General features: G+C 34.7%; 1 protein-coding gene across 2 annotated transcripts in view; it reads right to left on the bottom strand.

Annotated features, from left to right (window-relative positions):
- The window catches only part of Dach1 (dachshund family transcription factor 1), a 359,092-nt gene that overhangs the window by 145,547 nt on the left and 186,505 nt on the right, over nt 1-27,040 (bottom strand). For both annotated transcript variants that reach the window (XM_075949513.1, XM_075949512.1), the window contains exon 3: nt 24,593-24,754. In XM_075949513.1, the coding sequence (XP_075805628.1) occupies nt 24,593-24,754 (162 nt within the window). The remainder of the gene's footprint in view (nt 1-24,592; nt 24,755-27,040) is intronic.

Below are 27,040 nucleotides of genomic sequence, written 5' to 3' on the forward strand. Positions count from 1 at the left end.
TGACACAAGTTGGCAGCAGCTGTGGTTACTAGCCCAATTACCTGTCCAAGATCACCACAGGTAAAAGTTGCAACATGGAGGTGGTTGAAGCATCTGTGACCTCATCTCTAGCTGAGAAGTTTTTGGAAGGGGGTGTTGGTTGCAGAATTGAGAATCATTTTCTTTGAGGGGTGGTCAGAGGTAGATGGTCCGTGACTCAGTAGATGGCCCTACACATATGGATAGGGCCAAATGTGTGACAGCACAAATTTGATTCAGGTGGTTAAACACAAGAATATGAGGTTGAAAGGAAGAAATGCTGGGAGCAAAGAGGAGAGGTGAGAAGGAGGCATGGGGATAGGCAGATGCCAGAATATTCTTTTTATGTATGTGTGGAATTTTCAAAGAATAAGTAAAAAGAAAAAAAATAAACATTGCTAAAGTTGTTTTTAACTTACATTTTCTTATATTATCATTTAAACTGTCCCCCACAAGCTGCACAGTAATTTATTCCCACTTGTGTTTTGATTTAATATTGAATTTGTCTTGTGTTCCTTCTAGTCATGTGAGTTCTAGTCTTCACATGTATAATGCGATTGAATGCTTCTGTCTTGTCATTGCTTTCCTGTCATGAGAACAATCTGGAAAGGCAAATCAGCACCTATCTTTGTCTTAAAGGAAATCAAACCAACATCTTATCACTTTGTTTCAGCCATTTCTGAGGGTTGAGTGAATCTGAGAGAGAGGAAGTCCCAAGTCAGAGAGGCCCAGTGTTATTTTCCAGTATGTACTCTTGAGTGGGGAGCAGGCTGGGAACTCAGCCTAGAGTTCTGCACTATTAGGCACTCATAGAACTAAGTCATCATTTACTGGGTTTTGTAGTTTGTAATCTGAAAGCAAATGATGGGGGAAATTTTATTTATTTGACTGTATAGGTAATGTAATCATTGGTCATATGGCATTTTGTAAAATAGGATATATATTGCATGTGAGTTTTACAAATATGCTATACTAGTATTAGACTCTGAATATTTGTATACATTCACTATTTTTGGTCATTTGTGAGATGTTAAAAATGAACAAATAAACTAGATATTTCATACTGTAAACTTGTACCAAATTGTGATAAACACGATATGAAGGGAACAGCATTTAGTCATGTAAATATCTTGATGAAGGTAAATAAATCTCTTAATAAAGGAATATCTGCCTATTGATCTATGCTGAAACAACCTGATTCTGCATACGTGACACAAACACAGAGATTCTACTTTATATTTAGAGAAATAGTATAAAATCTCCTGTATTTTTTCATTATATCCTCTAATAATTAAGTTTCCTGTGTGTATCCAAATATGCACAGTGTTTAAAGTGTTTTCTAAATAGACAAAAAAGAACCACATCACTGCAAATCACTAAATTATTTGACCAAACATAAAACATTGTTTAAGAGGGAAAAAAAGTCAGTGTGTGTTTTCGTTAATTACAAAGACCATATCTAATTTTAACTGCCTCCCCTTTTTCTTAATAATGTGGTGACCTTCTATTCTCTTTAACCCTTTTTTATCAAAGCCGTCTACACCCACTTTGCCTTCTGTTTCTCTAATCTGCAATTATTTATCTTTTCTTCATGCTGCTTTGTCCGCCATGGGAGCAAAACTGTATTTGCTGAAATATAGAGCTAATTATACCATGAACCCTGCAACAAAAAGACGGAGCAGATGTTACTTCAGACGTGCTAAAAGTCCTCATGCCTAATGTGCATCGAGTAAAACACCACGCAGAGTCGTCAAGAACAATATCCAATCAAGGCAGTTTTAGACATGCAAATCTTTTTAACGCCAGAGTTAAATGGAAAAATTCTGTCAATAATATTTTCAGGACTCACCATGTGCTTGCCAGAATAATTATATTAGGTAGTGATTTCTAATTAATATAATAAATGTGTGAGTCTACATCACTCCCTCCCATGGGGGAGAAATTGAGGGAGGCAGAAATGAAGATCATATGCTTTGAGTTAATAATAAAATATACAATGTTTTCATTGAGAATATGATTCTATAATGCAGAAGATGAATTGAATACCTCTTAATTAAGAAGCTATACTTTGTTTCATCCTAAGTTTTCTTTCATTTCACAGTGATTCTTATCTGTTCATTTGAATACTTAGTTGATAAAATTTTATCAGTATTCATTATATATATATTTTCATCCATAATTCAATTTTTATTATCTTTATAAATATTTAGGTACATAGAGTATTACTATCCATAATACCCTTTTTTGAGGTTTTTATCTTTTTTGTTGCTAACACTGAAAATGTTTTTGACGTGTTGAATTAAAATCAATATAAGTGCCCTAAAATAGCTGATTTTCCTCATTCGGGCATGTATATAAATGGTAAATTAGTCCAAGAAAATGCCAAAATGTTCCTCACGCTGTGTAGTGACTAAAACAATTCAAATGAAACTAGTTAGAAATCACTGTAAGAGGGCTATATTTTAATGACATACTTCCCCGTGATAGAAGTGTACCTACTCCACAGGGTGTAAAGCCTTTCTGAGCTCTAAAATCTACTGGGTTCAACACACAGCTTCCCTCCTGGGGCGTGCTAAGTGTGTGCATTGACTGTCTGAGCTGGGCATCACCTCAGTATTTGTTTTAGGAAAATAAGGAACACTAGGAATGATGACAACCTGAGTTCAGGAATTCCATCTTATTAAGTCACATGAAAATCTTAGACAAAGTGAGTGTCTGATTTGGACAAAACACATACAAAATTTAATGAAAGAAGAGGCGATATATTTGAATGACAGTGGGTAGTGGCATATTGGAGGGTTCAGAAGGAGGAAAGGGAAGCAAGTAATGTTGGAATTATATTATGATCTCAAAAATAAAAAATAATGTACAGGTTAGCTAATTTTAAATTGATGTTCTGACTAATAATATTTTCTATGCATTATCTATCAAGTAATAATATTTCTATGTTAGAAACACCACCTTATTTGAAAATGTATGTTTTAAAGTAAGTTTTGTATCTAAGACAAAAACCAACAGACCCAAAAAGATGTCTGTCAAAAGTTATTACTTTTATGTTATAATGACAAAAACAAGGCTTATTCATATTTTCAAAAGATAGTAGGAGAATAACCTTAAAATATCTCAAGACTCTCTGAGAGGATATATAAAGTTAATCTTTTCAAAACTACATTTTTTGGGGGCAGATTGAAGGGGGCTGGTGGGATGCATCAACATAATTTGTACACATGAATGATTTTTTAATTTTACTACTGATGAAGTATGTTGATGTGTTTAATAAATAGTAAAAAGAAAACTTAACTTTCATTCTCTAATTTAAAATCTTCAGTGGTTATTGAAGTTATCTAGATTTTTTTTCTGCTGCTTTGCCAAGTTGTATTTTTAATAAACTTAAAGTACATACCACGAAAATATTCATTAGATCAAGAACCAACAGGTGAAGCTATTACTAAATTAAACTACATGCTAACAAAACAAGGAACAAGACAAGTTCTTCACAACGCCTCAGTGAAGAACCGGTTTCACAGTCAGAACAAGTTTGGATGGATGCTGCTGCATCTCCACCAACAGGAACGTACTCTTGAGAATGGACCCTTTCTCTCATGTGGACAAACTACTAAACAGTCTTGAACAAGAGTAAAGACTTCTGACCTGACTATTTCCAGTAACCAGGGACCATTCATAAATTAAAACACATCAAATTGATAGCATTGAAACCACAAAAAGAAATAAAAATAAATTAAAAAACTTCTAGTTAACTTCTTTCTCAGTAGCTAAATTAATAACTAAGCTGAATTTGTTTCAAGTGATAGTAGAGAGTCAGAACCAACTTACATTCACAAGTCATACATGGAAAAGAAGCTCTTTCCTCACTAGGTCTACATTCATAAAACAAACAGCCAAAAACGAACAAACAAAAAACACCTTATCTCAATCCTCCTAAAAGCTAAATAAAAAAGAATATTTAAAATTACCAATTTGGCATTCCAGTACCTTAAACTAGCAAGTAGGGAATTAAAAAATGTTTCCCATGATCTCATTTGTGTCCTTCCTCCAGCATAAGAAAATGTTCTGAAATGTATAGATGCAAGAAGTAATATTTATGCAAAATGAATTAAATTATAAAACCACCACAGCAGTAACTTAATAAAACCCAAACTACTATGTTAAAAATATTCCTCAAATAATGGAATCCTAAAAGATTTTAATTAATGAAACTTTTGATTTACAAGAAACATACAAGGAAAGAAAAGTCCAAAGTTGATCATGTATACATATTGAGGGAATCTGCGGGTCATATCGTCAATACTGTTTAATTCACGGATTTGAAAGCTCATATAGTTAAACTATTACACTTACTTTGCTATTTTTAATTTGGGACTATATTTCCTATAACAAACCATAGGACAATTTTAATAAGAGGTTAGCATATACACAAAGAAATCAGAGATGAAAATCGAATGTAACCAAAATTCGGTTTTACCTATACATTTTTGTATTTTTGTCATGCATCTTACATGATTTCTTTCTATATTGATTTCATAGTGGAAATATTCATAAATTATATTCAGGAACTGAAATGAAAATATATCAAGGATTGAAGAATCTAATCTGAGTATTAAAATAATGACTGGTATGACAGATGCAAAAAGCCTTCTTGGTAGTCTGAATGCAAAGGTATCAAGAGGTAGAATGAGTGTTGAATTTATGTTGTGGAAAATTGGTCCCAAGTTGGTTTTCCACTTCATCAGAAAGCACTTTTGTCTTGTATGCAAACAGTTAATGAAGCATGGCATCCTTGAATTGTTTTAACTAGTATTAGAAATACTTAGCCTTTTTTTTCTCTTTTGCTCTTGAGAAGTTTAAATAATAATAGCGAGAGTCTTTGGCTGCTGAAGCCTGGTTCTAGTTTTTCAGTTAATGTAGAGAAATTATGGGACGACTGACGACTCCTGTATTTTCATTTATGAATTACAGTCTGGTGAAAAGCAACATAAATCCATCAATTCTGCTGCACAATAATCAATGTGGAACGAGAGTGATCGAGTCATTAGATTTTCATCCCGAAGCCCACCTTTAGTTTAAGTGTTTTGAAGCACTGAACCTTTTGATTTAGGTTTTAAAGCCTTTGGCAGGTGGTAAAATTTTGTTCTAACAACACTCGTGATTGGGAACAAAGGGATTCTTTCAAAAGGTTTGTGGCTTTACCTTTGCACCAATTTCAAACAAAATGAGATAATCATTTTTTTCATATTAAAATTAAAATAAACAGAAGGGCCAGGGCAGACTACACATTATAGGAAATAATTGCTCTAAAAGAGCTTTTCATGGATTTATTCAGACTGTTTTTTATACTTATAACTAAGTGTTCACCTGCATAACTTTTCACAGTATGATAATGTAGTCCTTACTTTGCATTTCTTTTATTTGATAAATTCTCATTTCAAATTCCTGCATACAGATACACTGCCATTGTATAGAGAATATCACACATTATATACTATGATCTTAGTATACGAGTTTAGACAGTTACAAAGGATTAAAAATTTTAACTTCAAAGTGCATTAAACAGATGCATTTTTTTCTACAAGTTTTGAAAGAAAGAGAAGACCGATTTAAAAGTATAAGCATAGCTTTCAAAGCAGTGTTTAACTTGGTTATCAATAAAATATGAATTGGGTTTGTCTCAAGTTGAGGGCTGGTGTTGTAGAGGCTTCTTAGGTGTTTGTTGAGTCTTGGTAGTCCATTTCAATGAACAGGTGCCAAGACCCATCATCATCTGTGTTCCTAGTTCATGAAAAGTAACTTATAGAGTGAAGTTTTTGAATTAAACTAACATTCAGAATGCATTTCAGAGGTACTAGTCTCAAAGTAACAGTATTCATAAAATCCTTACAATTACTTAATCAATAAAATTCTGGAAAGGACTGATTTGAAATATAAAGATTCTGGTACCCACAAACCTTGAGTAGGAAGAATTAACTCATCATCATAAAAATTTAAATTATACAGAAAAATAGGCAAGATTCTGGTAATAAGGTAAAATGGTGTATTTGAATATCATTTATATTTTATGTGAAAAACATATTTCACTATGGATCTATTATCAGTAGTAAGTTTGCAAGTGACTCACATGAGAAATACTAGTACATACATGTTAGAAGATATTTCTCTCTGAAATATCTTAGAAATATATTTAAGTTGTGTGCATAATGAATGTACCTATTTATATAAGCAAATCTATTTACTAAGGCTTTTAGGAAACATTCAATTTTATTTTGTTGCTCAAAATTTTAATTTTTAATAAATCTCCGAAATATACTTTTTATTCTGGGCTGAAATATTATTGGGGGTTGGTTGTTTGGTATATAGTCTTGTTTTGTGCTTGGAATATGGTCCATGTAGTTACTTAATTATTACTTAATGAAGATAATAATATAAATGTTAATGTTTTCTTGACTAGAGAAACTCTAGAAATGTGTGTGTGTGTGTGTGTGTGTGTGTGTGTGTGTGTGTGTGCGTGTGCACGCGCGCACAAAAGATACCAGAGATATTTCCTACAGAGAAATCTTTGGGGAAATATTACATTCTGAACGGCAGGGCTCTACTGAATATGCTTCCCAAATCACTGGATGAATGCAGGGTAGAAGAGCAACTAAGTCGACAGTTGCTCTCTCCCTGACATCAGAGAACCTTCACACTACGCGAATGCCTTCAGAATGAGATTAGGATGCAATGATCTCCTTGTGAGCTGGGGAGCATTGCATTATGACTCAGGCAGTGCAGAAGCGGTCCCTTGGTATTTGTGCTTACAGCAATTTGAACTCCTCTGGTAACTAAGTATGATTTATGGCATATTTCAGACCCTCTCATCGTGTAAAACACTCTGATTTTTCATGACTTTTGCTAACAAGATAAAGAAGAGAAAAGAGAGCACTTGGAGTGAACAAGAATGTGTGGCTTGTTATAACTTTGGCTTTTAAAATTGAATCCATTATAAAATTGTGCTTGACAGTTTTCTTCACGGTCTTCTTGTCTACTGAGTAGAGGAACCAAGAGTGTGAATCAGTCAAGAACTAATTCAGACCATTGTTCACAAGGAGGACACCTGCTCCAAGAACAAATGCTAAGGTTATAGCATTAGTAACCAAAAATATGCTCTGCAGAGATTCATATAAAACCCTGCTGTTTATCTGTTTGGAAAGTCCCATTCTGGCAAACAGGTGGTTTCTTATACCTGCGATATTTCATTTCCTCTTGCACAGCTGTGTTAGAAAATGTTTGATTTTATGATCCACAAGCCAGACTTAACAATATCTTCATAATGGAGAGGAGAAAGCAAATTGTATTGCTTCATTTAGTTTTCCTACACCAACAGCGTAAATTTTCAGATTTAATATTACATGTTTTCGTTAGACTCAAACTCGGTAATACAAGCAGCTGTTCCTTCAGAAATAAGGACCACAGCAGAAATCCACCCCTAAATTCGCATGCAAAGTAAAACATTGCTGATGAAGGCTCCTTTCACCTCCTTTTTATTATTATTCATAAAATCCCCAGGTATGCATGGTGCTTTATAGTGCATATAAAAAGACAAGGTCCCTGCCACAAAGGGTTTATAGTGCAATCTAAGGAACACACCGTGCACAACAGCTTAGATGTAAAGAATGTGTATTATTTGGTAGAATATCATAAGAAAATGGATAAAGCATAGATATTAAATAAGGACATAGTCACAAAAGGCATTTTTCATTTTACAATGTTAGAGTAATTTATTGAGCAAGAGTAAGAAGCAGAATGATAAATAATAAAGTTAATGGGGTGCCAAGTCATTTTATTGTCCCTCTCTGTAGTGTTGAAAATTATACTCAGAGAAATCTATGTACTTTCTCTACATTCTCCTGAAATGTTCTAGTCAGATCTTACTCCTTACAGAGTGATATACAGCTTGCTTGAATGACTTAAGCTTGCAATTTACAGATGTTATGTTATATTCTAGATCATAGAACTATATCAATTGGTAAAACCATTCTCAACACGGCAATTAACCTAATAGTAAAATATGATTAAAGTTTAGAGTTTTTGAAGGTCCTCAAACCAGCTATTGGCAAAATTACTTGAGACCTTAAGTGTCTGGCACAATAGCTTCAGTATTCATCAATTGGAATGAAGCTTCTTTTGTCTGATAAACTGGAGTCATCACTAAAGTGGAAGTCCAAAAAGAAAATCCTTTCTGAGTTATACTACCATAAAAATCACATAAAGTTAGAACAGAAATAACTTCATCAGAGATTCAATTTACTCATCTGTAAAATGGAAACGCCAACAATATCATCATTTTATGTTTCAGAGTAAATGAGAACGGTAAGTAGATATAGACATGCGCTTAAAGGAAATGAGAGCTAAAATAATACACAGTAAAACTCCAGAATGCTGACACTGAACAAAAAGAAACTTGAAGTGGAAAAATTAGATGATTTAGAAAGAAGAGGAATTATTAGAAAAGAGAACCTGTACTGGGTAGTGCACAAAAATCTTGCTTTCTAACTAAGGACTCATTTGATAATCAATAATTCAGGAGGATTTGCTGACTAGGCACATATGTCCATTCATCATCAATGTCATCATACTAGTCTCCTCCCAGTAGCCTGTGACCTGAGGGGGAACAATATGGAGGCAAGAAGACTTATAAATGAAGATATTACTATAAATGTTGAGGGTTATTACAGAACTAATGGATGGTATGCAAAGAGGAGATCAAAGACACACTTAAATAACTAACTTGAATTCAGCAATAGTGAAGGACTCTACTAAATGTTGGGAAATAGACAGGAACTTAATCACTCAAGAATAGAGGAGAAGCAGAGTTTTAACAGTGAGGTTGTGGTTCCTAGTACCATAAGAAGCTACACAAGTAACACCATCCCAACACATCTGTCCCAAGTAAGCTCAACAAGGATAACACCATTAAATATGCCAACTGGAAGGAAAAAAGTCACGAGGTCTCAACACTACTCAAAGAGCTTTCGGCTCCTGATGAAATCTGGGAATGGGAGAGGCAGATTTTCCTCAGAGAAGAACATACTAATTGTTTGTTCAGTGCCAAATGGCCAGCCCATGCCGGGCGGTGGTGGCGCATGCCTTTAATCCCAGCACTAGGGAGGCAGAGGCAGGCGGATCTCTGTGAGTTTGAGACCAGCCTGGTCTACAAGAGCTAGTTCCAGGACAGGCTCCAAAACCACAGAGAAACCCTGTCTCGAAAAACAAACAAACAAAAAAAAAAACACAAATGGCCAGCCCTGAAAATATGAATGTAGGTAGTATTATACTGAGTAATAGAGGTTGTATTTAGAGGTATATATACATATAAATGAATACAATAACAACTAGTGCAAAAAAAGAACCATAAATTTAAGGAAAACTGGAAGGTGTTTGTGGGAGAGAAAGGATAAAATGGAAGAGAAAATATTTAATAAAATTATAATCTCAAATAATAAAAGAAGTTAAATACATTCCTTAGTTTTCAAGAAGACTGTGAAGACATAACCCTGTCAAGTAGCTTCTTGGTTAATAGGAAGGGCTGTAGAGAAAATTAGAGCAAGAATATACACAAAGGAAGGGAGCATCTATGCATGATATTTTGTGTCACCTAAAAGAAGTCAAATTTCAGTATAAAATCAACAAAATTTCGTTTAAGGCTCAACTTATAAACTAATGTATGTTGGAAAATTCTCAGGATAACTGTGTCAAGGTCTGAATATTAGAAAGCAAGATAAAAGAAGAACTGGCTGTGAATTACTCTGGTATCCAATGGAGGGGAGATTTTAACTTGATTATTAACAGCTCTGTGAAAAGTGATGCTATGAATGCAAGCAAAGATTTCAAAGATGAATAAACAGATATGTCACATAGGAAAAGAGAGAGCCACATGTCAGAGTTGTTTTAACTTGTCTATAGGAGAAGTATCAAATAAACAAAACAAAACAAAACCAAAAAAAAAAAGAATCTATAAGGTGTATAAATTCAGGAAAGACAAAGGCAGAGCCATTATATTGATTTATAGTTCATTTTTTTCCTGGAATCACAGAAAAGTTATTTGGTGGGGTTTTAATAGAGGGAAAACCAATTATTATTATAAAATAAAATAATTAAACTGCAAAATTTTATGAAGGATAAAAACTACAAGAAAGTCATTGGTATTGTGAATTTTGATCTGATTGGTGGTCTCATAATCAATATTTGATGAACATAATTATTCTATCGGACCTACAAAAGAATAGATGTGGGGTTGAGTAAGCGGATGAAGGGCAAAGAAACATGACCAAGAAAAACACACAACAGAATTTCATTTATTTAAACACAATTTGGAAAATATATAGCATGGTCAGAGGTAAATGTTCAAAGGAACATCAATATAGTAGTTTCATCCATTGAAACAAAAACTTTTCAAGAAAAAAGAAATCATTTAGACCTATTAGTTAATAAATAGTTAAATCTTTTAAAGATATGGCTTAATCTAAATATCTGTTTGTTACTTATTCAGATTCTATAACATAAATCACAAAGTAATTGCAAATATCTCCACATAGAAATAAAAATCATAAAAATAATGTTTGTAGATTGCTTGATTTGTGGTAATCCTAAGGAAGCCATAAAATTTAAATTATGAAACAGGTGACTTCTTACTTGGTGCATCGACTTCCTCAGAAGGTAATATTAAATTTTAAGTGTGAATAAACTACTACTTTCACTTAAAACATTCAGTTTCCTTTCAATTTATAAGGATAGAAATAATTTAAACCATTTTGGACGTTATTTTATCTATCAATAGTAATTAACACAGTCTTAATCTGGGTAATGTTAATGACCACTGTTCTCTGGTAAATCCCAGTTAAACCAAGCTTATTAAGGGCTAATTAAAGGAGGTATTATGTGCACTGAATAAAGTAATGTCTGTTTCTAGAATCGAAGTGTGCATAATGTGTGATACCATGAAATATGACAAAACTTTTCAGTTAAAGGTTTATTGGCTGATTATCGATCTCTTAAAATATGTACAAATTAAGTGCTTGACAAATTGCCTCTCTCTCCTCACTTCTCTTCCTCCCTTTTATTCTCTCTTTTTCCCCTCCCGTCGTTCCTCTTTCATCTCTCTCAAAAATTGTGTGAAGTGAAGCGTTATAGAGCATAAATAAAATTTGGAGCATCCTAAGGATTAAAGCAGAGGTGAGGTGAAGATATGGAAGTTCAGAGACTACTTGTGGCTAAAATAAAATAGAAAGGCCATGCAGATTTCAGAGAGTTTGTATCTAAAAAAAAATAATGGGTAGGTAAAGCATTGGATTCTGAAAACTCAAATTGTAACAGAGATGGAGACAGAGAAATAAAGATGCCAATTAGTTATGTTCCAGTTCAGGGTGATTGCTAAAATTTACGGGGGGGAATGATCTAATTTTAATATTAAATGACAATATTTTTGAAAAACCTACTTTGAAAAATAGATTGTTCATTTTCTTTTTTAAAAAAGTAAATTAATTAATTTAAAAAAAAGAAAAGCCTATTTTCTCCAAGCAACTTCAATTGGACAGTGGTTCATTTTGACAACTAAGGTAATATTTTCTGCTGGGTGACTGCTTCACCCTTCGTCACCGCTGCTCAGTTCGCTCATCTATTTTTACTCGTTCTTTCAGTCACCTTTGTTTCTCAACATTAATGACTGACAGAGAAGGAATCAGAATTTCTAGTTATTGAATAAATGGGACACTGCCTGCACTGCACGGATTCCAAGTAGCAAATCATTTGAGATTTCTAGGCGAGTATGTCAGTATTACACAATCAGGTTACTGTTTTCATCACAGAAATAAAAGCTTACAAATGAATGGTTCATTCTGGCTGGTCATACTTTAAAAATTGTATATTGCACCCAATCATGTTTGAAAAAAATCACACGTAAAACTTCAAAGACCCATAAGAATAAAATAAAGTTTTTAGCTACTCTAAACTGTAGTTTTCAAGAAACACATGACTACAAAATTAATATTATTTGAAAGTAGGAGGCTAAACAGGACATGCTTATCTGTTTTCTTTGTAAATTGATCTCTTATCACCCAGAGTAAGCAGATACACCATCAATCATGGGGCCATACAGCCAAAAGCAATCAATAAAATAAGCACAGGAATTGACAAACAACTAGTCAATGAAATCATTTTTCCTGAAATACTTAGCAGGAGCCTTTTTAAAAAGAATTGCTGTGGCCAATGTCAGTTGTATTTTAGCCTGTACACTGGTTAATAGAGAAAGGATGTCGTATCCATGTATTGTTGCTGTCCGAGGAAGTTTTTCACACCTGAACAAGGTAGTTCTGATATCAATGTATTGAAAACATTTTTGTTAGCTTCACTAAACCCCTAAAAATCAGAGAGAATATGTTACTTCAGAAAATTACTATGTATCATTTGCTAATCGATAATTTTCTAAAACGTTTTTAACGATGGACAAAAGTAAATTGCTTCATATTGTAATCATTTTGATAATTTCTGTCTTAAAAATGATGTCTGTGGAGAGAATTTGATATTAGTATATATTAAGCCAATTATGGGACACATTGTTTTTAGTACAGAGAACTCAGAAAATGCTGAACTATGCTTTGGATAAGCTTTTTGGGACATTGCCAAAACTGTTAGAAGCATTTCTGAGCTCACTTTTCCAGGGAACTCTTTTAAAAATCAATTAGAAGTGAAAGCCTTTCAATGTAAGTGTTTGAAAATGTCAAGCCTGGATTACTTTGTTTTATTTGTTGTTTTATGCAACAATAGCAATATTTCAAAACCTGAATATTAAATTGATCATATCCTATAATTAAACTATGAGAGGAAGTAGGAGGTGCAAGGTTGCTGAAAGTAACGCCACAGAAGAATTGTTTGCTGTTGTTGTTTGTTTTCTCAGTTAAGTAAAAACTGGCAAGGGCATAGGGAGAAAGCATGAAGGTAAGGTTGCTCAGGCTTCCACAGCATACTTGAGTACATTTGCCGATTTTGAAAAAAGAAATAATACGTGACCTTGCAGTTCAGGTCAGCTCATTAAAGTAATAAATGTGTTGTATAATATTCCTGAATCAGGTTATGTCAACAATATACTATAGGCCAAGGCATGAGATAAATTATGATTCTAAATTTTTCAGAAGAATGATCTATTCAAGAAGTGAATATAATCAAGAACACAATATACTTTTTAAAATACATCACATAAATGTACATTAATATCATGTATACATTTATAATTGTACATGCGCAGATTCATTACTAATTTATTTGTGCTTCAAGAGAGATACTATCGAATCTTGAAAATGTATATAGATTTTGCCTCCTGAAAGCAATCTAGTTTTGTGTGTTATATGTCCAAAATGTTTAGCTTTTATAAAAATGTGTAAATATAAAAACCGTGTACTCTTACCCAAACAAATGAACCACAAATTGACTGTGGAGAGCAAAGGATTAAAATTCCTCATGGATGTGTAACAAACACATTGATATTAATTACTTTGTCCTTTCAAGTTGTGTTTCTCCCTTCCTTTCCATCACTGTTTCAAAGGTCATTGTGTTCCGTTTATAAACCCAATATGACAGAGATTAGGAAAGGCAAAAGGCAACAGCTAAATGAGTGCATCATCATGCAATCACACAGCTCACAATTCATTTATCCAATTAATAAAAAATACCATCAAATGCTCCATGGTGAGTTTTTTTTCAAAGCACCAAAATGGTTCATGTCAAGATAGCTTAATCATCTACATTTCGTACAGACAGTCCGAGAAATGTGCTGAAACAAGGAAATTCCACTCTTATTGAATCGCTGCCAAATTTCTAACTCTTGAGGATTTTGTTTTCTCCACAACAAAACAGTTAAGAAACTAAATTTCAAAAGAAAACATATCATTAAATAGAATTTATACTTGTTATATTTGGTGAGAGATATTCAGAAGCTCAAAGGTTGTGATAAATTTGTGTGTGTGTGTGTTGTCTATATGGATGTGTCCATATGCATGTGAACTAATTTGTCTATACATGTTTGTATGTATCTCTGCGGCAATTTGATGAGTAAGGTCATCTTGTGATAAAAAGAAATGTAAATTATAGAAAACAGTACCCATATGCACAAAGAGAGATAAGAAATTTTACAACAAATTGCAGCTTTACACATGCATTCAAAAATATTCTCGAGCAAAGTTTTTCTCTTGATGTAGGTGTAGTTTGCACAGTGACAGATGAATAAAAGAAAAAAAAGACCAAATGAATGCCAGCATGATTTAACATTGGTAACTTTGGGTGCCTGAGGGTTCAGCTGTCACAAAAAAAAATATTTATCAATAAACTATGCACTTTTATCAGATTAGGATTTTTAATCTTTCTACTTATTCAGTGATGGAACATTGCACATGTTAACACATGATCTTGAAGAGCCACTCTAAAACCTAAACTTTTTTTTTCACAAAAACAATGTGAAAGAGACAGAAATAGAAAAACTCTAGTTAATTCATCAAGCAAGCATTGTGCCATAATATCAGGATTTATAGAGGTGCTTGGAAGAGAAATCAGCCTATTTCCACAACATAGACAGGAATACATGGGATCAAGTGCTGTAGACTGTTACAGACTTGTTCTCAAGTCAAATATGGGTGAAATTAAAAACAAACAAATTAGTTTCAAAAATTGATTTCTTTTTTCCACAGTCATGTCTCCTTCAATGTTGTATGTTCACAGAATCTTAAGCAGCAGGAGAAGCAAGAATGCTCCAAGGCCAGAGTCTGAAACAAGTTGAGATACTCAAATGTCATAGAGTGTGGAAATAAATTACTAATTGACACATTATATTAATATTTCTTCATTAATTTACATATACTCATCAAAAGTATATAGATATCTTTGAATATAATATATTTTAAGTTAAATATTTCTGCTAGAAAAATATTATAAAATCATTAAATATTTTATGAAAATCGTGAATAAATCTTTCCTTGGGAAACCTAAAACATAGTTTCTCTTACAAAACTGAAATTTTCTTACTCAAAGACCTAAACTCATTTTATCACAAAGATAAAATTTAAAATGCATCACAGATAAATTTTAAAATGTATCACTTTAAAAGAAATTTCTACCTAACACAATGAAAAACATCCGTGAGTAATACCAAAATGTTTCACTTTTTCGTGCAAATTCAAGAGAAACATTTTAAAACATGCCATAAAGGCATACACAGGACAGATAGAAATCCAGTACCTATACTATAAATTATTTTAAACTTTAGTTAATACATATAATTAGTCATAAATATAAAAATACGTTATATGTGATAAGGTATATACCCCAATGCACTTGCCCCCTCTTCTTTGTCCCTGTGCAGATTATTGCTACCAGCCTACAGATGACCCCCATGGAAATAAGTATACTTTTTGGCTGAACAATTTATCAACAGCTTGAAGTGACAGGAATGGTGATTCAATCCTGCATCTCCACATATCAGATGTAGGCCACATTCTTCAGTCTCTGGAACCAGAAAGGGAAAAAGTCCCTGTCGCATTTGCCCTTTCATAGAGATGGAAATATTATTAGAAAGGACATAAACAGACTAATTAAATCACAGCAGTATGGCTGGGATGACAGCTGGTACAGCGTGTGACTGAGAAGATCCATATCTGTGAACAGGAGGTACTTCACTTCCAATACATTCGCTATTAGGTGCTTTCAAGCTTGCTGTGCAGACATTAAATAATAACATATCATTTCCAAGACGAAAATGATGTAAAGAAATAAAAAATGTCTTTCTAACCGCGAAATCTTTTGTGCAACGCTGAAAAAAAAATCATTTACCACTCAGTTCTGCTTTTGAGATAAAGATGTAATAATGCCATTACCTTTCATCAGCAGGATCCTTGAAAATCAACACTCTTTGCTTATCAAGCTGTGAAATACAAATAGAGCTAAAGGCATGGTCTGCGAGGAACTGCTGCAGCGATATTAACTAACAGATCTGCCCTTTGTGAAGGAAACCGTATCCGTTTCATTAGTGCAGACTCTAATTCAAAACTGTTGAAAATGAACTGCACATACTGTTTTAATAACAACACTCCTAATCATTATCAAACTGGTAATTCTCTCAGCACTGAATTATAAGGTCTCTGTTTCCATTATGACCTGCTGTTAAAGAAAGCCATATTTAAATCCTCCGTTCTTTCGTACTTTCCAGATTATCCCAGGTTTGAGTGAAGGGGAGGGGTCGTGGCATCAAGAGCATGTAAAACTGTGTCTGCCACATTTGTTCATCTTAGGTAAACTGAGACTTTTAGACACTTATGTCAGCTGCTGCATTATTTTCAGATCCTTTGGTTACATGACTTTGCATTCAGTTCGAAAGTCCATGGTCACTCCAACCACGTTGTTCAGTTTTTGAGAGCTTGGATACTTCAGAAAAGAATTAGAGCAATAAAAATGGGAAACGCTCAGTTGTCGCAGGTGCAGTGAGCTAAACTTGTGCGCACACTCACAAAGTGCTGAGCGAGTTCTAGGGCTGTCTCTATTAGTGCACTTACTAATACTGGGATTTCATAAGCTATTTGAAAATAGATATTACTGAACATTAACTTTTAAGAAAAAAAACCGGGTTAGGTTTGTTTCAAATACACATTGTTCACTATAACAAGTTAAATGTTAAAAAAAAAAAAACTAGTGGAACATACTAATGAGTCAAATAAAGTTGTCTGTTCATTAAAGAATCGAATGTGACCTGGCATATTTTAGATCAAGATGCTTGATTTAGATATGCCTTTTATTTTAAGCTTATGTAAAACATTAGAACACAAGTATATATTATGTTAATTGTCATTCCCATGACTTTACTTGATGGAATTCTCTCAAAGAAGCACAAACAACTCAATATGGTGAGGAGCTCAGACTGCTTATGCCACATTTAATTAAGCTATTTTAAACCATACTTTTTAAGCAACCATAACTTTTCTCTGTGCTAAAACTACATAAATTCTTGTGCAGCCTCTCCTACAAATTAACTATATTGATGCCCCGCACCAAGGAAAAGATGTGCTGCCTTCCTGTCCTCACAGTCAAAGTAAATACTGCCGACTCTGATCCATCCTATGGACTGGTCACACGATATTTATAAACAAAGAACCACAGCATTCTACCATTGTCCTTGCCGAGACATATAGTTAGTGTTCGTAGGGTCTCCTTCATTTGGAAAATCACTTCAAAGAATGACTTTTTATATTTTATTTTCTATTGATTCCTCAAAAGTCAAGAAACCTTTTTTTTTAAAGCAGAATATAGTGGCCATTGAGAGTCTTGCTACTAAAATGAAAGACAAGCGTTAAAGGATTTATCTAAATAGCTCTGTTCTTACTGACTCTTTTATCAGTAGACGTTAAATCATCTCATTCAACTAATTTTATGTTCTCCCTTGTTATTTTGTGACTATACCTGAAGGCTTTTCCATGGTCAAAGCATGTAAGGTGTCTTATTGTCACATCGAGTCTGTTTATGCAATTTCAAATTAAATGAACCATACTTATATTCTTTACATTATCTTCTTTAAAATATTTGGTAAGGAAAAATGCTAGCGATATTAAACATTTATAAGTGCATCAGAATTCATGAAAATGTAACCTAATCCCTTTCTTTGTTTTAATGATGGGGTGAGTAGCTTGGTGTTAGATGTCAGGATATGAAGACATCCTCTGCATGGGCAATGATGTTAACCATATGGCCTATTCACAATCAATTGAATTACAAGTCATGGCAGTTACTGCACTTTTAAGAGATGCTTGTGTTGCTTTCCGTTACTTCACTAATGTGACATTTATGAAACGTTCATGGTTGGGCATCCTTTCTTGACCGCATGTAAGGGCACAAGGAATGAAAGCATGAGTTAAAAGTTTTAGGCATAAATTGGCAGTTATCAGCCCTAAAATAGTCTACATTTTGGGTGGCATAATTATTTTGGACTTTTAGGATAGGCATGTATCCACCCACCTTTACTAGACCCTGACTAGCAATATTATTAAATCTTACTCATCAGACAGGAAGTAAACACTTTCAATTTATTATTAGGAAATGATGTTAAAGTTTAAAAAATAAAATCCACATTTAATCTGGTAAACAATAGCAAATTTCTTATGAACCAGTGATACTGTAATTGAACTGGAGACGGTTTTTAGAGCAAGCTTGCTTTGGCTTTTTCACCCTCCGATTTGGAATCTGCTCACAGTACTGCCAGCTTAACCAAAAAGGATTAACTCTCATATCCAACTGAGAACACAGATAATTCTCAGTAATTGGTAAAAAATGAAGATGAATGGGGCTGAGAGATAAGGAGCAATTAGCTCATCAGCAGTTACAGCTGTGCACTCAATCCGGATCCATCTCTTGAGTCTCGGCCCCTTTTAAAGAACCTAAGCAGACTAAGCACAGGACACCCCTCCCCAAAAAAATTGCTCTACCTGCCCATCATTTCTCGAGTCTTCCATTCTATTTCTTACTATGCAAAGACACCTGTCATAGCACGGTATGTAAATTACTACCTCTCTTAGGACCTATGTCTAAAGCCAATCTTCTTTTTAAACTTTTTTTTTATAACAGAAACCAAATGACTACTGTAGACACTCTTAAATTCCCTGTCAATCGTTTCATTATAGCAGCATCATCTGTTTGAAAATATAAGCAATTCCCTCATCTAATTATAGGAAGGATTTGAGGTTCATTAACACTGCCAAGGCAGGATCCAATGTGCAACTGCGGAGCTCTGCATGGCGGCCTGGCTCTCTGTTTCCTTTTATTTGCTGTCTCCAGATCTCCAAGACTTTTTCCTGAAATCATAAAATGACTTTTTTTCCCTCAAAATAGACATGTGTGTTAGAAAGAAAGGAAATGACTTTGGGGTGAATTATTCTCTATCTGCAGGATATTCCTCAGGTTATTTTTCTTGTTTCAAGGTAAGGGGGTCTTCCCTAGTATCAACTAAGGAAGATATTTTGTCTCCCTCTGTGCTTGGCCTTTTTGTCTTTTTAGTAAATGTGTTTTGTTTGTTGAAGGACAGGAAAGCAAACAGGGAGAGAAAGACTGATGAACACATTCTCAACCCAAATGAGGTCCTTACTTTTGCTTGAAACTCCTGCATCCTGTTAACTACTTCTAGTTTGAGAAGAACTTTAAAAGAATTGTGTACTTCCTACGCACATTTGCTCAGCTTTACCATTTACTGACCTAACACAGACTTGTCTATATGTTACAGAGTTCAGAAAGACAAACTACTGAAGTCGTGAGATGACTTCATTTCCTTGAAGTAATAACAGCAGTTAGGGGGTTATGACTATAGTTTAAACAATGAGATTTTCTTGGGACATCTGTTTTGAGATCACATTTTGAATAGATATGAACTCATTTCCTACGAAGCCAGCAATCTACTATTGTTGATAGCTGTTTACCAGTTCTATGAGTCAGATATTAGCCAGTGGCAAAGGTCCTTCTCAAATCCTCTGAGTATTTTCTAAACTGTGTACATAGTGTTTTCCTTAAATAAAATGCTGAGGGAGGAATGTATTCTTTTCTTGACTCTTGGTAAATTATGGTTCACAAAACTTTGTCCTTGGGAATAATATTTAATGCCTTTATTTTTAAAGGCGTATTTCCTGGCTCGCTTTAATAAAGCGAGTAAGACACTAGGTTTAGCAAGTATTTATTTAGATAACATAGATAGTCTGAGATGCTTTTTATGTCAATATTTAGATAGCATTTCAAAACTAGAAGTAGAATTAAGGATCTTTTATTTAGATTAAACAAATTGTGATTAATTTAGTATCCCCGAAGATGACCATAATGCCAAAAGAAAAGATAAACAGATTTAAAAAAAAAGAAACAGTTATGGATTCTGTCAAATTGACCTTGAGTTCACTGGTTTTAAATTTTCCTTTTCCAATATCCCCGTTCCAATTTGCAAGCAGCGTTTTTAAGCTGGTTATGCAGATCAGTTGTTAGGGAAGAAAAAGTAGCCATTTATCTGGCCTATATTCTGTAGAAACTGTTGCCACTAAAAAGAATCCAGGACATTTTTCCTTCTTATCTGGAATGTAGCTCATATCAGCCAACCTGTCAGAAGATAGTACTTGATATAAACAAGAGATTGCTAAGACATCTCAGCAATCAATATCAGGATAGCTACAGTATGGAAACCCCAAGCAGTGCATATCATTTGTCTCCGTATCTATTTCTATGGCCAAATGAAGCATTAATTCAAATCATAAATCTATGGTGATTTAAATCTGGGAATGAGCACCTGCCTGCTTTAATGATTTATTTTGTACATTTCAGTAAGCAGGAGATTTGTCCATATGAACTGACAGGTCACCTTCAGATGCCAGGAGCAGACTGTTTATCACCATGCAGACTAGCATCTCATCTTAGCAAGTAAATATTAAACTAAAAGAATCCAATTGATTGTGGATGAGAGAGAACGGTGATGTGGCTATATATTTTTCTCAACAAGCTGATGCCCCACTCGGATCTATCCTGAGCTCCTCAACCGTTACTACAGTCATCAACCTTTTGCAAAGAAGTAGATTCAAGGTTATCATCTAAAATTGGAATGCAAAGTAATTATTTGTCAACAACAAGGATTTCTAAACTGTGTGTGTGTTTTTTCCTAGCTAATTTTTAAAACTCATTATGGATCAGTGAAACCCATCCTTCACAAGAATATCTATCCACCTCATCAAGCCAAATCCAGTCAAATCAGGCAGAAACAAAATCTATTTTCTTGAGCCCCAGGGATTTGTTGATAACTAGGGAATTGAAACCATGCACCTGTATAGGAAAGTCTAAAGTGTATGGCTAACCTTGTGAGACTAGTGAACAGAAGTCATATAAAACTAGAATTGTCACTGGGTGCGGGCAAGTCTAAATAGTAACAATACATCAAGAGCAAACAGACCTCTGTGAAAGGTATTATTCCTGCAAAGAGCTAACTTGTAGGCAGATTCACAAAAGCATTGAGTTTGATTCTGAGTCATGGGTTTGAGGGTCAGAGGATGCCTTCTAGATATAAACTCTTCAGTTCCTCTTCCTAGCCACTTCACAATGACTGATACTGATACTCTTGATACTGCCAAAGCACAACACATGCCTGCCTGCTGCTGTAGGTCAGTCTTTCCCATTAACACTTCTGTGGTCCTTGCATACTGGGTGTATAATAGATCACTTTGGTATTTTTACAATGAACTGAACTTACAAGTTTAACGGAGGACAATGTAAGATGTTTCCAAGTTTTTTCTTAGCTCTATAGCTGCCGAAGTAACATGTACCCAAGACTGGAAGAATGCAAAGGGGTAAGCTCCTGCTGACGGCAGTATAAATGGGAAGAAGGTGACTTTTAGGAAGGCAATTTTACGAAACTGTATTAGCAAAAGTAACACCAAACTTCAAGTAAACAATGTGAGGAGCACACATAATGAGTGACATACTAATCACCAGGCACACATAGTTCAATTATCACGCTGTGTCATTCCCCAGTTGCCTTGAACGGTTAAGCTCAGAAAGTCTACGTAACTTTTCAAAGTCATAATCAAATTGTTATTGAGCACTTAAAAGAAGCAGGAATTGTCTTCAGAGAAGCCTGGAGCCACAAAAACTGCTCAGTTCAGCAACTACTTTGATCTATGCACAGTTTGCTCTGACCTTCAAGGGGTTCCGTTCTCCTTTACAGCCACTCTCCTCCTACACACACTCACTTTATATACTTTCCAAATAAATGGCCACAAGTCGAAGTTTCTATGAAAGACAGTAGGAATTTCGAACTCAAAGACAATTGCAGCACGTTAAGAATGGAATGAAAACGGCACCAGAAGAGCTCCCCAAGTGAGCTGGAGAGACCCAAAATATAAATGATGTGTGTCCCTTTGAGTCTATCATTCCACTGCGGCAAACAGGTCTTAGTATTACAGCCTTCTAAGAAGACACAAGTAAGTGTTTCTCTTTGTTCAAATGGATATAAGATGTCTCACACTATAACACCATAGCAAGCTATCAACTAATAGAATATATTATTTTCACAACTAAAATATAATGGGATACTTAAATTGTTTATATTTTAAGACATGATAATAGCCTAAGTACCTATATAATTAAAGGGAGTTGTAATTTGGTCACTATGTAAACATTATTGCATACTAAAAATATGAAATGCATGTTAATGCTTTAATTGTGAGCTACTTGCTTCTTGACTTCTGCCTGTTGGTTTCTGAAAAACAGCTGCTCAGAGAAATTAAGAGATGGTTTGTTTTGAAAAGATTTCCTTAAAAGGTTATTGTCCCTCTTAACCCCTGCTTCAAGCATCTTTTACCAGGAATGGCCTGCATTGTAAGTTTAGTCTGAAAATTTAAACATAATCAAGGCATCATTTAGAATAGTAACTATAATTTGTAAGTAGATTTTTTTTATGGGAGAGGACATAATCACAGTCCAGTACTGTACAGTATTTGCAGTCAAAATTTTTCTGATTGCTCTTTGGGCTGACGAGGGAGGGGGACTTGATTGGGGGAGGGGGAGGGAAATGGGAGGCAGTGGCAGGAAAGAGACAGAAATCTTTAATAAATAAATAAATAAAATTTTAAAGAAATTTCCCCCATTTGGGACATTACAGAGGTCAGCCTGTCTGGAGTTCAATGGATTAGCCTTGCCCTGGGACTACCCTCTTTCAAGATCTTGGTATCTCCCTGCCAAGTAATCACTGATAACTTATTTCTATAAGTGCAGCAAGTTGACCTATTTAGGTAGGCAAAGCAAAGGAGTTATATTTTAAGTCCTTCTACACTTAGTCCTAAAAAAGAGAGCATTACAATTCTTTCATTTTGCTTCAATATTGCTACAATATTCAATATGTGATGTAAAGTCTAAAATGGCATCTACCAATCATGAGCTAAGTGGTTTTCTGCTGTCTTGGCCTTGTCCCTAGGCTTCCAAGCAGTGTAAGTGTTGGTATGTGCCTGAACTGCTTTGCTGTAGCATCATCTCTCCAGGTGGTCCCCCATGTTTCCACTGCTCTGAGAAGAGCCACCAACAGTCACTCTCAATTCAGTTGTCCTTATGAGGTCCTGGTGAGAGATTTAGTCTTCACATTTGAATGTCAGAAGTGGTCCTTTACCTTCAGGGATGAAATGCTATTTTGTGTTTGTTATATATGCTTCAAATCACTTACTACCGTGCTTATGAGGAACTGCAATTGAAATGATATTTCTTACATTTCATAATATTTCATCAAAGCCCTTTAAGTACAAACTAATTGGTGGAAAGCAGAGAGCTATTGATTAGTTTAAAAAACACCATTAATATGCTGCATGAAAAAGAGAAATTGATCAAATTGTGATGAACTTCTGTGTTCACTTCAAGCCTTCTTGGAAAGGATAACAAGCAATTTTCCTTTCTTAAATTGTATTTTGAGCATAAATTCTGTACTTTCAAGGAAAACATTAGTGTATATGAACAGTATTAAATGTTTTGCCACATTAACACCCAGATGAAAAATATTTCATTGATTATAAAATTTAAACCATTTTTAAAGCCAGATTCACAAGTCACATGCTTAGTCTGCGCAGCTAAAAGGGTTGCACTTGGTTTTATTTTGAGTTAAGAGAAAGGAAGCCAGGCGATCAGGGGAAGTTAATATTGCTCGTTTCAAATGGGAGATGTCTTTGCAATAGTTGTGGACAGAGGGAATGATCAAAAATAATACACATTTCTGGCAACAGAGTAAAGGCTTTAGTTGCCCAACCCCTCATACACACTTTAGCTTTGTGCGGTCTTCATTGCCTGCAGTAAACAGGATTCTGAACTGAGAATTTTAGGCAACCATTTATAAGTTTTACATAATGCAAACATTGCCTGGCATCAATTATATTATACGACAAAAAGTAAAAGATTTAAGTAACTCTTAGTACATTATATTTTGAAATTGTCATTTTTCTTATTATATATTGTTTATAATCTCTTAAAATGCCCAATCTGCAAAATATTATATGGATGATTATAGCAAAGCGATATGATATCTTTATTTTTCATGCTTTCACGCAAGAAACCTGAAAAGCATCCTGTGTGAATGAGAGAAAGCTAATGCATAAACTCTTCTGTTGATGGTAATGAATTTCTTACTTTATAATGAATGCATTAAAATAATTTTTAGATGTCATGTAGGATTGAATACACACACATATTTCTATCTAATTACCTACACCAAAAATTTATAATTTTTATTCTTAAAACTTACTTGCATTATGAAATATATCAATTCATTATTTATAGCCTACAATTTAGTTGTAGAACTGATCCTATATTAAAAATCATAACTTCCAGCTTCTTAGTTTCTGTATCAGAGAGGAAAAATGAAGAGTTAAAAGGATGACCCTTTGTTGATATTAAAAAACGCATTTCATCAGTGGGTATCCAGTAGTTTTATTCTGGAGTATAAATTAACTCGATGAAAAAGTGAATATGAACACTGGCAGTGAACATAAAAACTTACCGACACCTGAATTCATATCCCCGTTTTCAGAATCTGCTCCATGTTGGTTGTTACTGGCATGATAGTTGCTCATGGCTTCTAATTTGATTTTTTTCACCTTCATTGCTTCAGCAATAGCTGCATTGGTAGCAGCTGCAGCAGCTGCAGCAGCTGCAGTCAAACCTTAAGAAAAAAAATTAAAAAACAAAGTAATTCAAATTCAAGTTTTTTTCTATAATAGGCCATCTCTTTCCATAACACACATACAAACATAGAATATATTTCTGTTCCAAACCAGCCCAAGCAACACTGATACAAGCATACAAATTCTAATCAAACTCTCTGCTTGAGTACTAGGAGAAATGAACTCACATGTTTCACAGGAATGGAAATGTGGAGTGAATAAACTTTTGAAAAGACACAGGCTGAACTTCCCATTCCCTGCTCAACATCCTCTACAGATGGTAGAAAGTCAACACTGCAGATTAATGAAAAGGCTTACTTCCGATGCTCAGTCTCCTCCCTAACTGGAGGTATCCCGCACACTCAATCTCTGATGTATCCATGCCACCTTTTCTCACACACGGCCTGCAGCAACAACCCTCTGCTTTCATGTGTGGCTCACTTCCATGATTGCCATTCTTCTAGTGAAATTCTACTTATACTTTAACGTCTTAACCCCCATCTTCCCTAGGCTGAGATGATGACAGCTTGTTTCTGGCTGTAAGGACTATGTTTACATTTCTGTTATGGTACACGCAACACTGCACTGTATGTGTCCTCCTGGGCATGTCCTTTCCTTGGGAGATGGTCACTTACTCAGTGGCAGAGGCCATTGTCAATGTGCACCTAAGTAGCTGCAGGATTCAAGATTTTTATGTCTTAATGTAGTGTGATATGCCCTGGCTGGCTGAAATACGTGGGAGACCTGCCTTTTCTGAAGAGAAAGGAGAAGTGGAAAAGAATGTCAGGGGAGAGAGTTGGAGGGGAGGGGCTAGGTGGAGAGGGGTGGGGTGATGGGCGGAGGGGAAAATATGATCAGACTGCGTGAAAACTAATTAATTAATCAATAAAAAATACAGAAAATTACAGCAAATAATTTCATTCCACTTATTAAGCCTTTAAGGACTGATTTCAGTGACTCAAGATTAATCTGATCACCATTATAAAACCATATTATTGATCAATATCATGTTTGCTTTACACATTACAGAATATAGCACAAGTTCTAAAATGCTGTATTTAAGCCCAGAATGCCCACTGTCCCTGCTTTGTCTTATACACTCTTGTCATTATCTGTATGTCTATATTTAGACATACACATATATTTAGACATACAGATAATAACAGATCAGATATGACATATGAAACAGAAGCCACTGACCTAAAGTGCAGTTCTATAGATAGGAAGAAAAGAAATTTGAACTGAAAACGTATTATCTTCTCAAATGTCAACTTTTACAAAGTTCCCATTACCATCCTAACCTGGGGTCACCCAACTGAAAAAAAGTTACATGCCATGGGGAAAATGAATCATGTCTCCTAATTCTAGAACGTTAGCGGCCTATGCAAGGAGAGTGTGTCTTTCCCTGGATGCATCATCTTTTCACACAGCTGCCTGAGAGAACCTGAGCAATGTGGTCTGGCCTTCTGGATTTATATGTGTGATTTAGCTGCACTCCCAGTTGGTAGAGAGAATGAACACCCCTCTTTTTCCTTTTCTTCCCCGCTAATCATTACACCTTGCTACCACAGCAAAAAGCTGCTGCCCATGGAATTACGTGGAGGTCTTGGTAGAAACCTTTGCTGTGTAATCAGTGCACAGACGACTCGACCTGCTCATCAGATCAGTGCAGAGAGGCGTTGACCACGTTCACCCGGATGCAATAAGATCTGCAGATCAGATCTTTACTTGAAAAACTCATAACCACTCCTTAAAAGGCATTGATCTAAATTCAAAGAATCCATCTGCGTTTAGCACAAGCATTTGCTGCCTTTTAAGTCCCAACTTGAACAGACTCTCTCATCTTCCTATGATTGAATTTTCTCCTCAATGACTCATTTCCTTCAAAGATGTTTCAGAGCATTTTCTTTCCTGTTCCCTTTAAATCCTCTTTTGTGATTCCCAGAAAAAGGTTTTCCTTGATTTTTTTCCTTGTCACCAACGTGAACATCTTCTTTGTCCTTTCCTCTATTTCCTGGTGTTGACTTGTCAGTAATTTATGTCTTTTCTCAGCCCTATAACTTGGCTTCATGCTACAGGAGGATCTAGTAATTGCATTCAAAATACAAAGAGATGCTATTATATACTAGCCTGCAAATTTTAAATAACACAAATATAATTTTCAAGATCTTGTCCTAGGAAAGCCAATTGATTTTTTTTTGAAAAGAGATTTTTCTGCTGTAAAACCATTCTGAGCCCAAAGAGGAAATAATAAAAATCAAGTAAGAAAACAAATAAAGAGTAGC

Source organism: Microtus pennsylvanicus, chromosome 15, assembly GCF_037038515.1.
Source record: "Microtus pennsylvanicus isolate mMicPen1 chromosome 15, mMicPen1.hap1, whole genome shotgun sequence".
NCBI lineage: Eukaryota > Metazoa > Chordata > Mammalia > Rodentia > Cricetidae > Microtus > Microtus pennsylvanicus.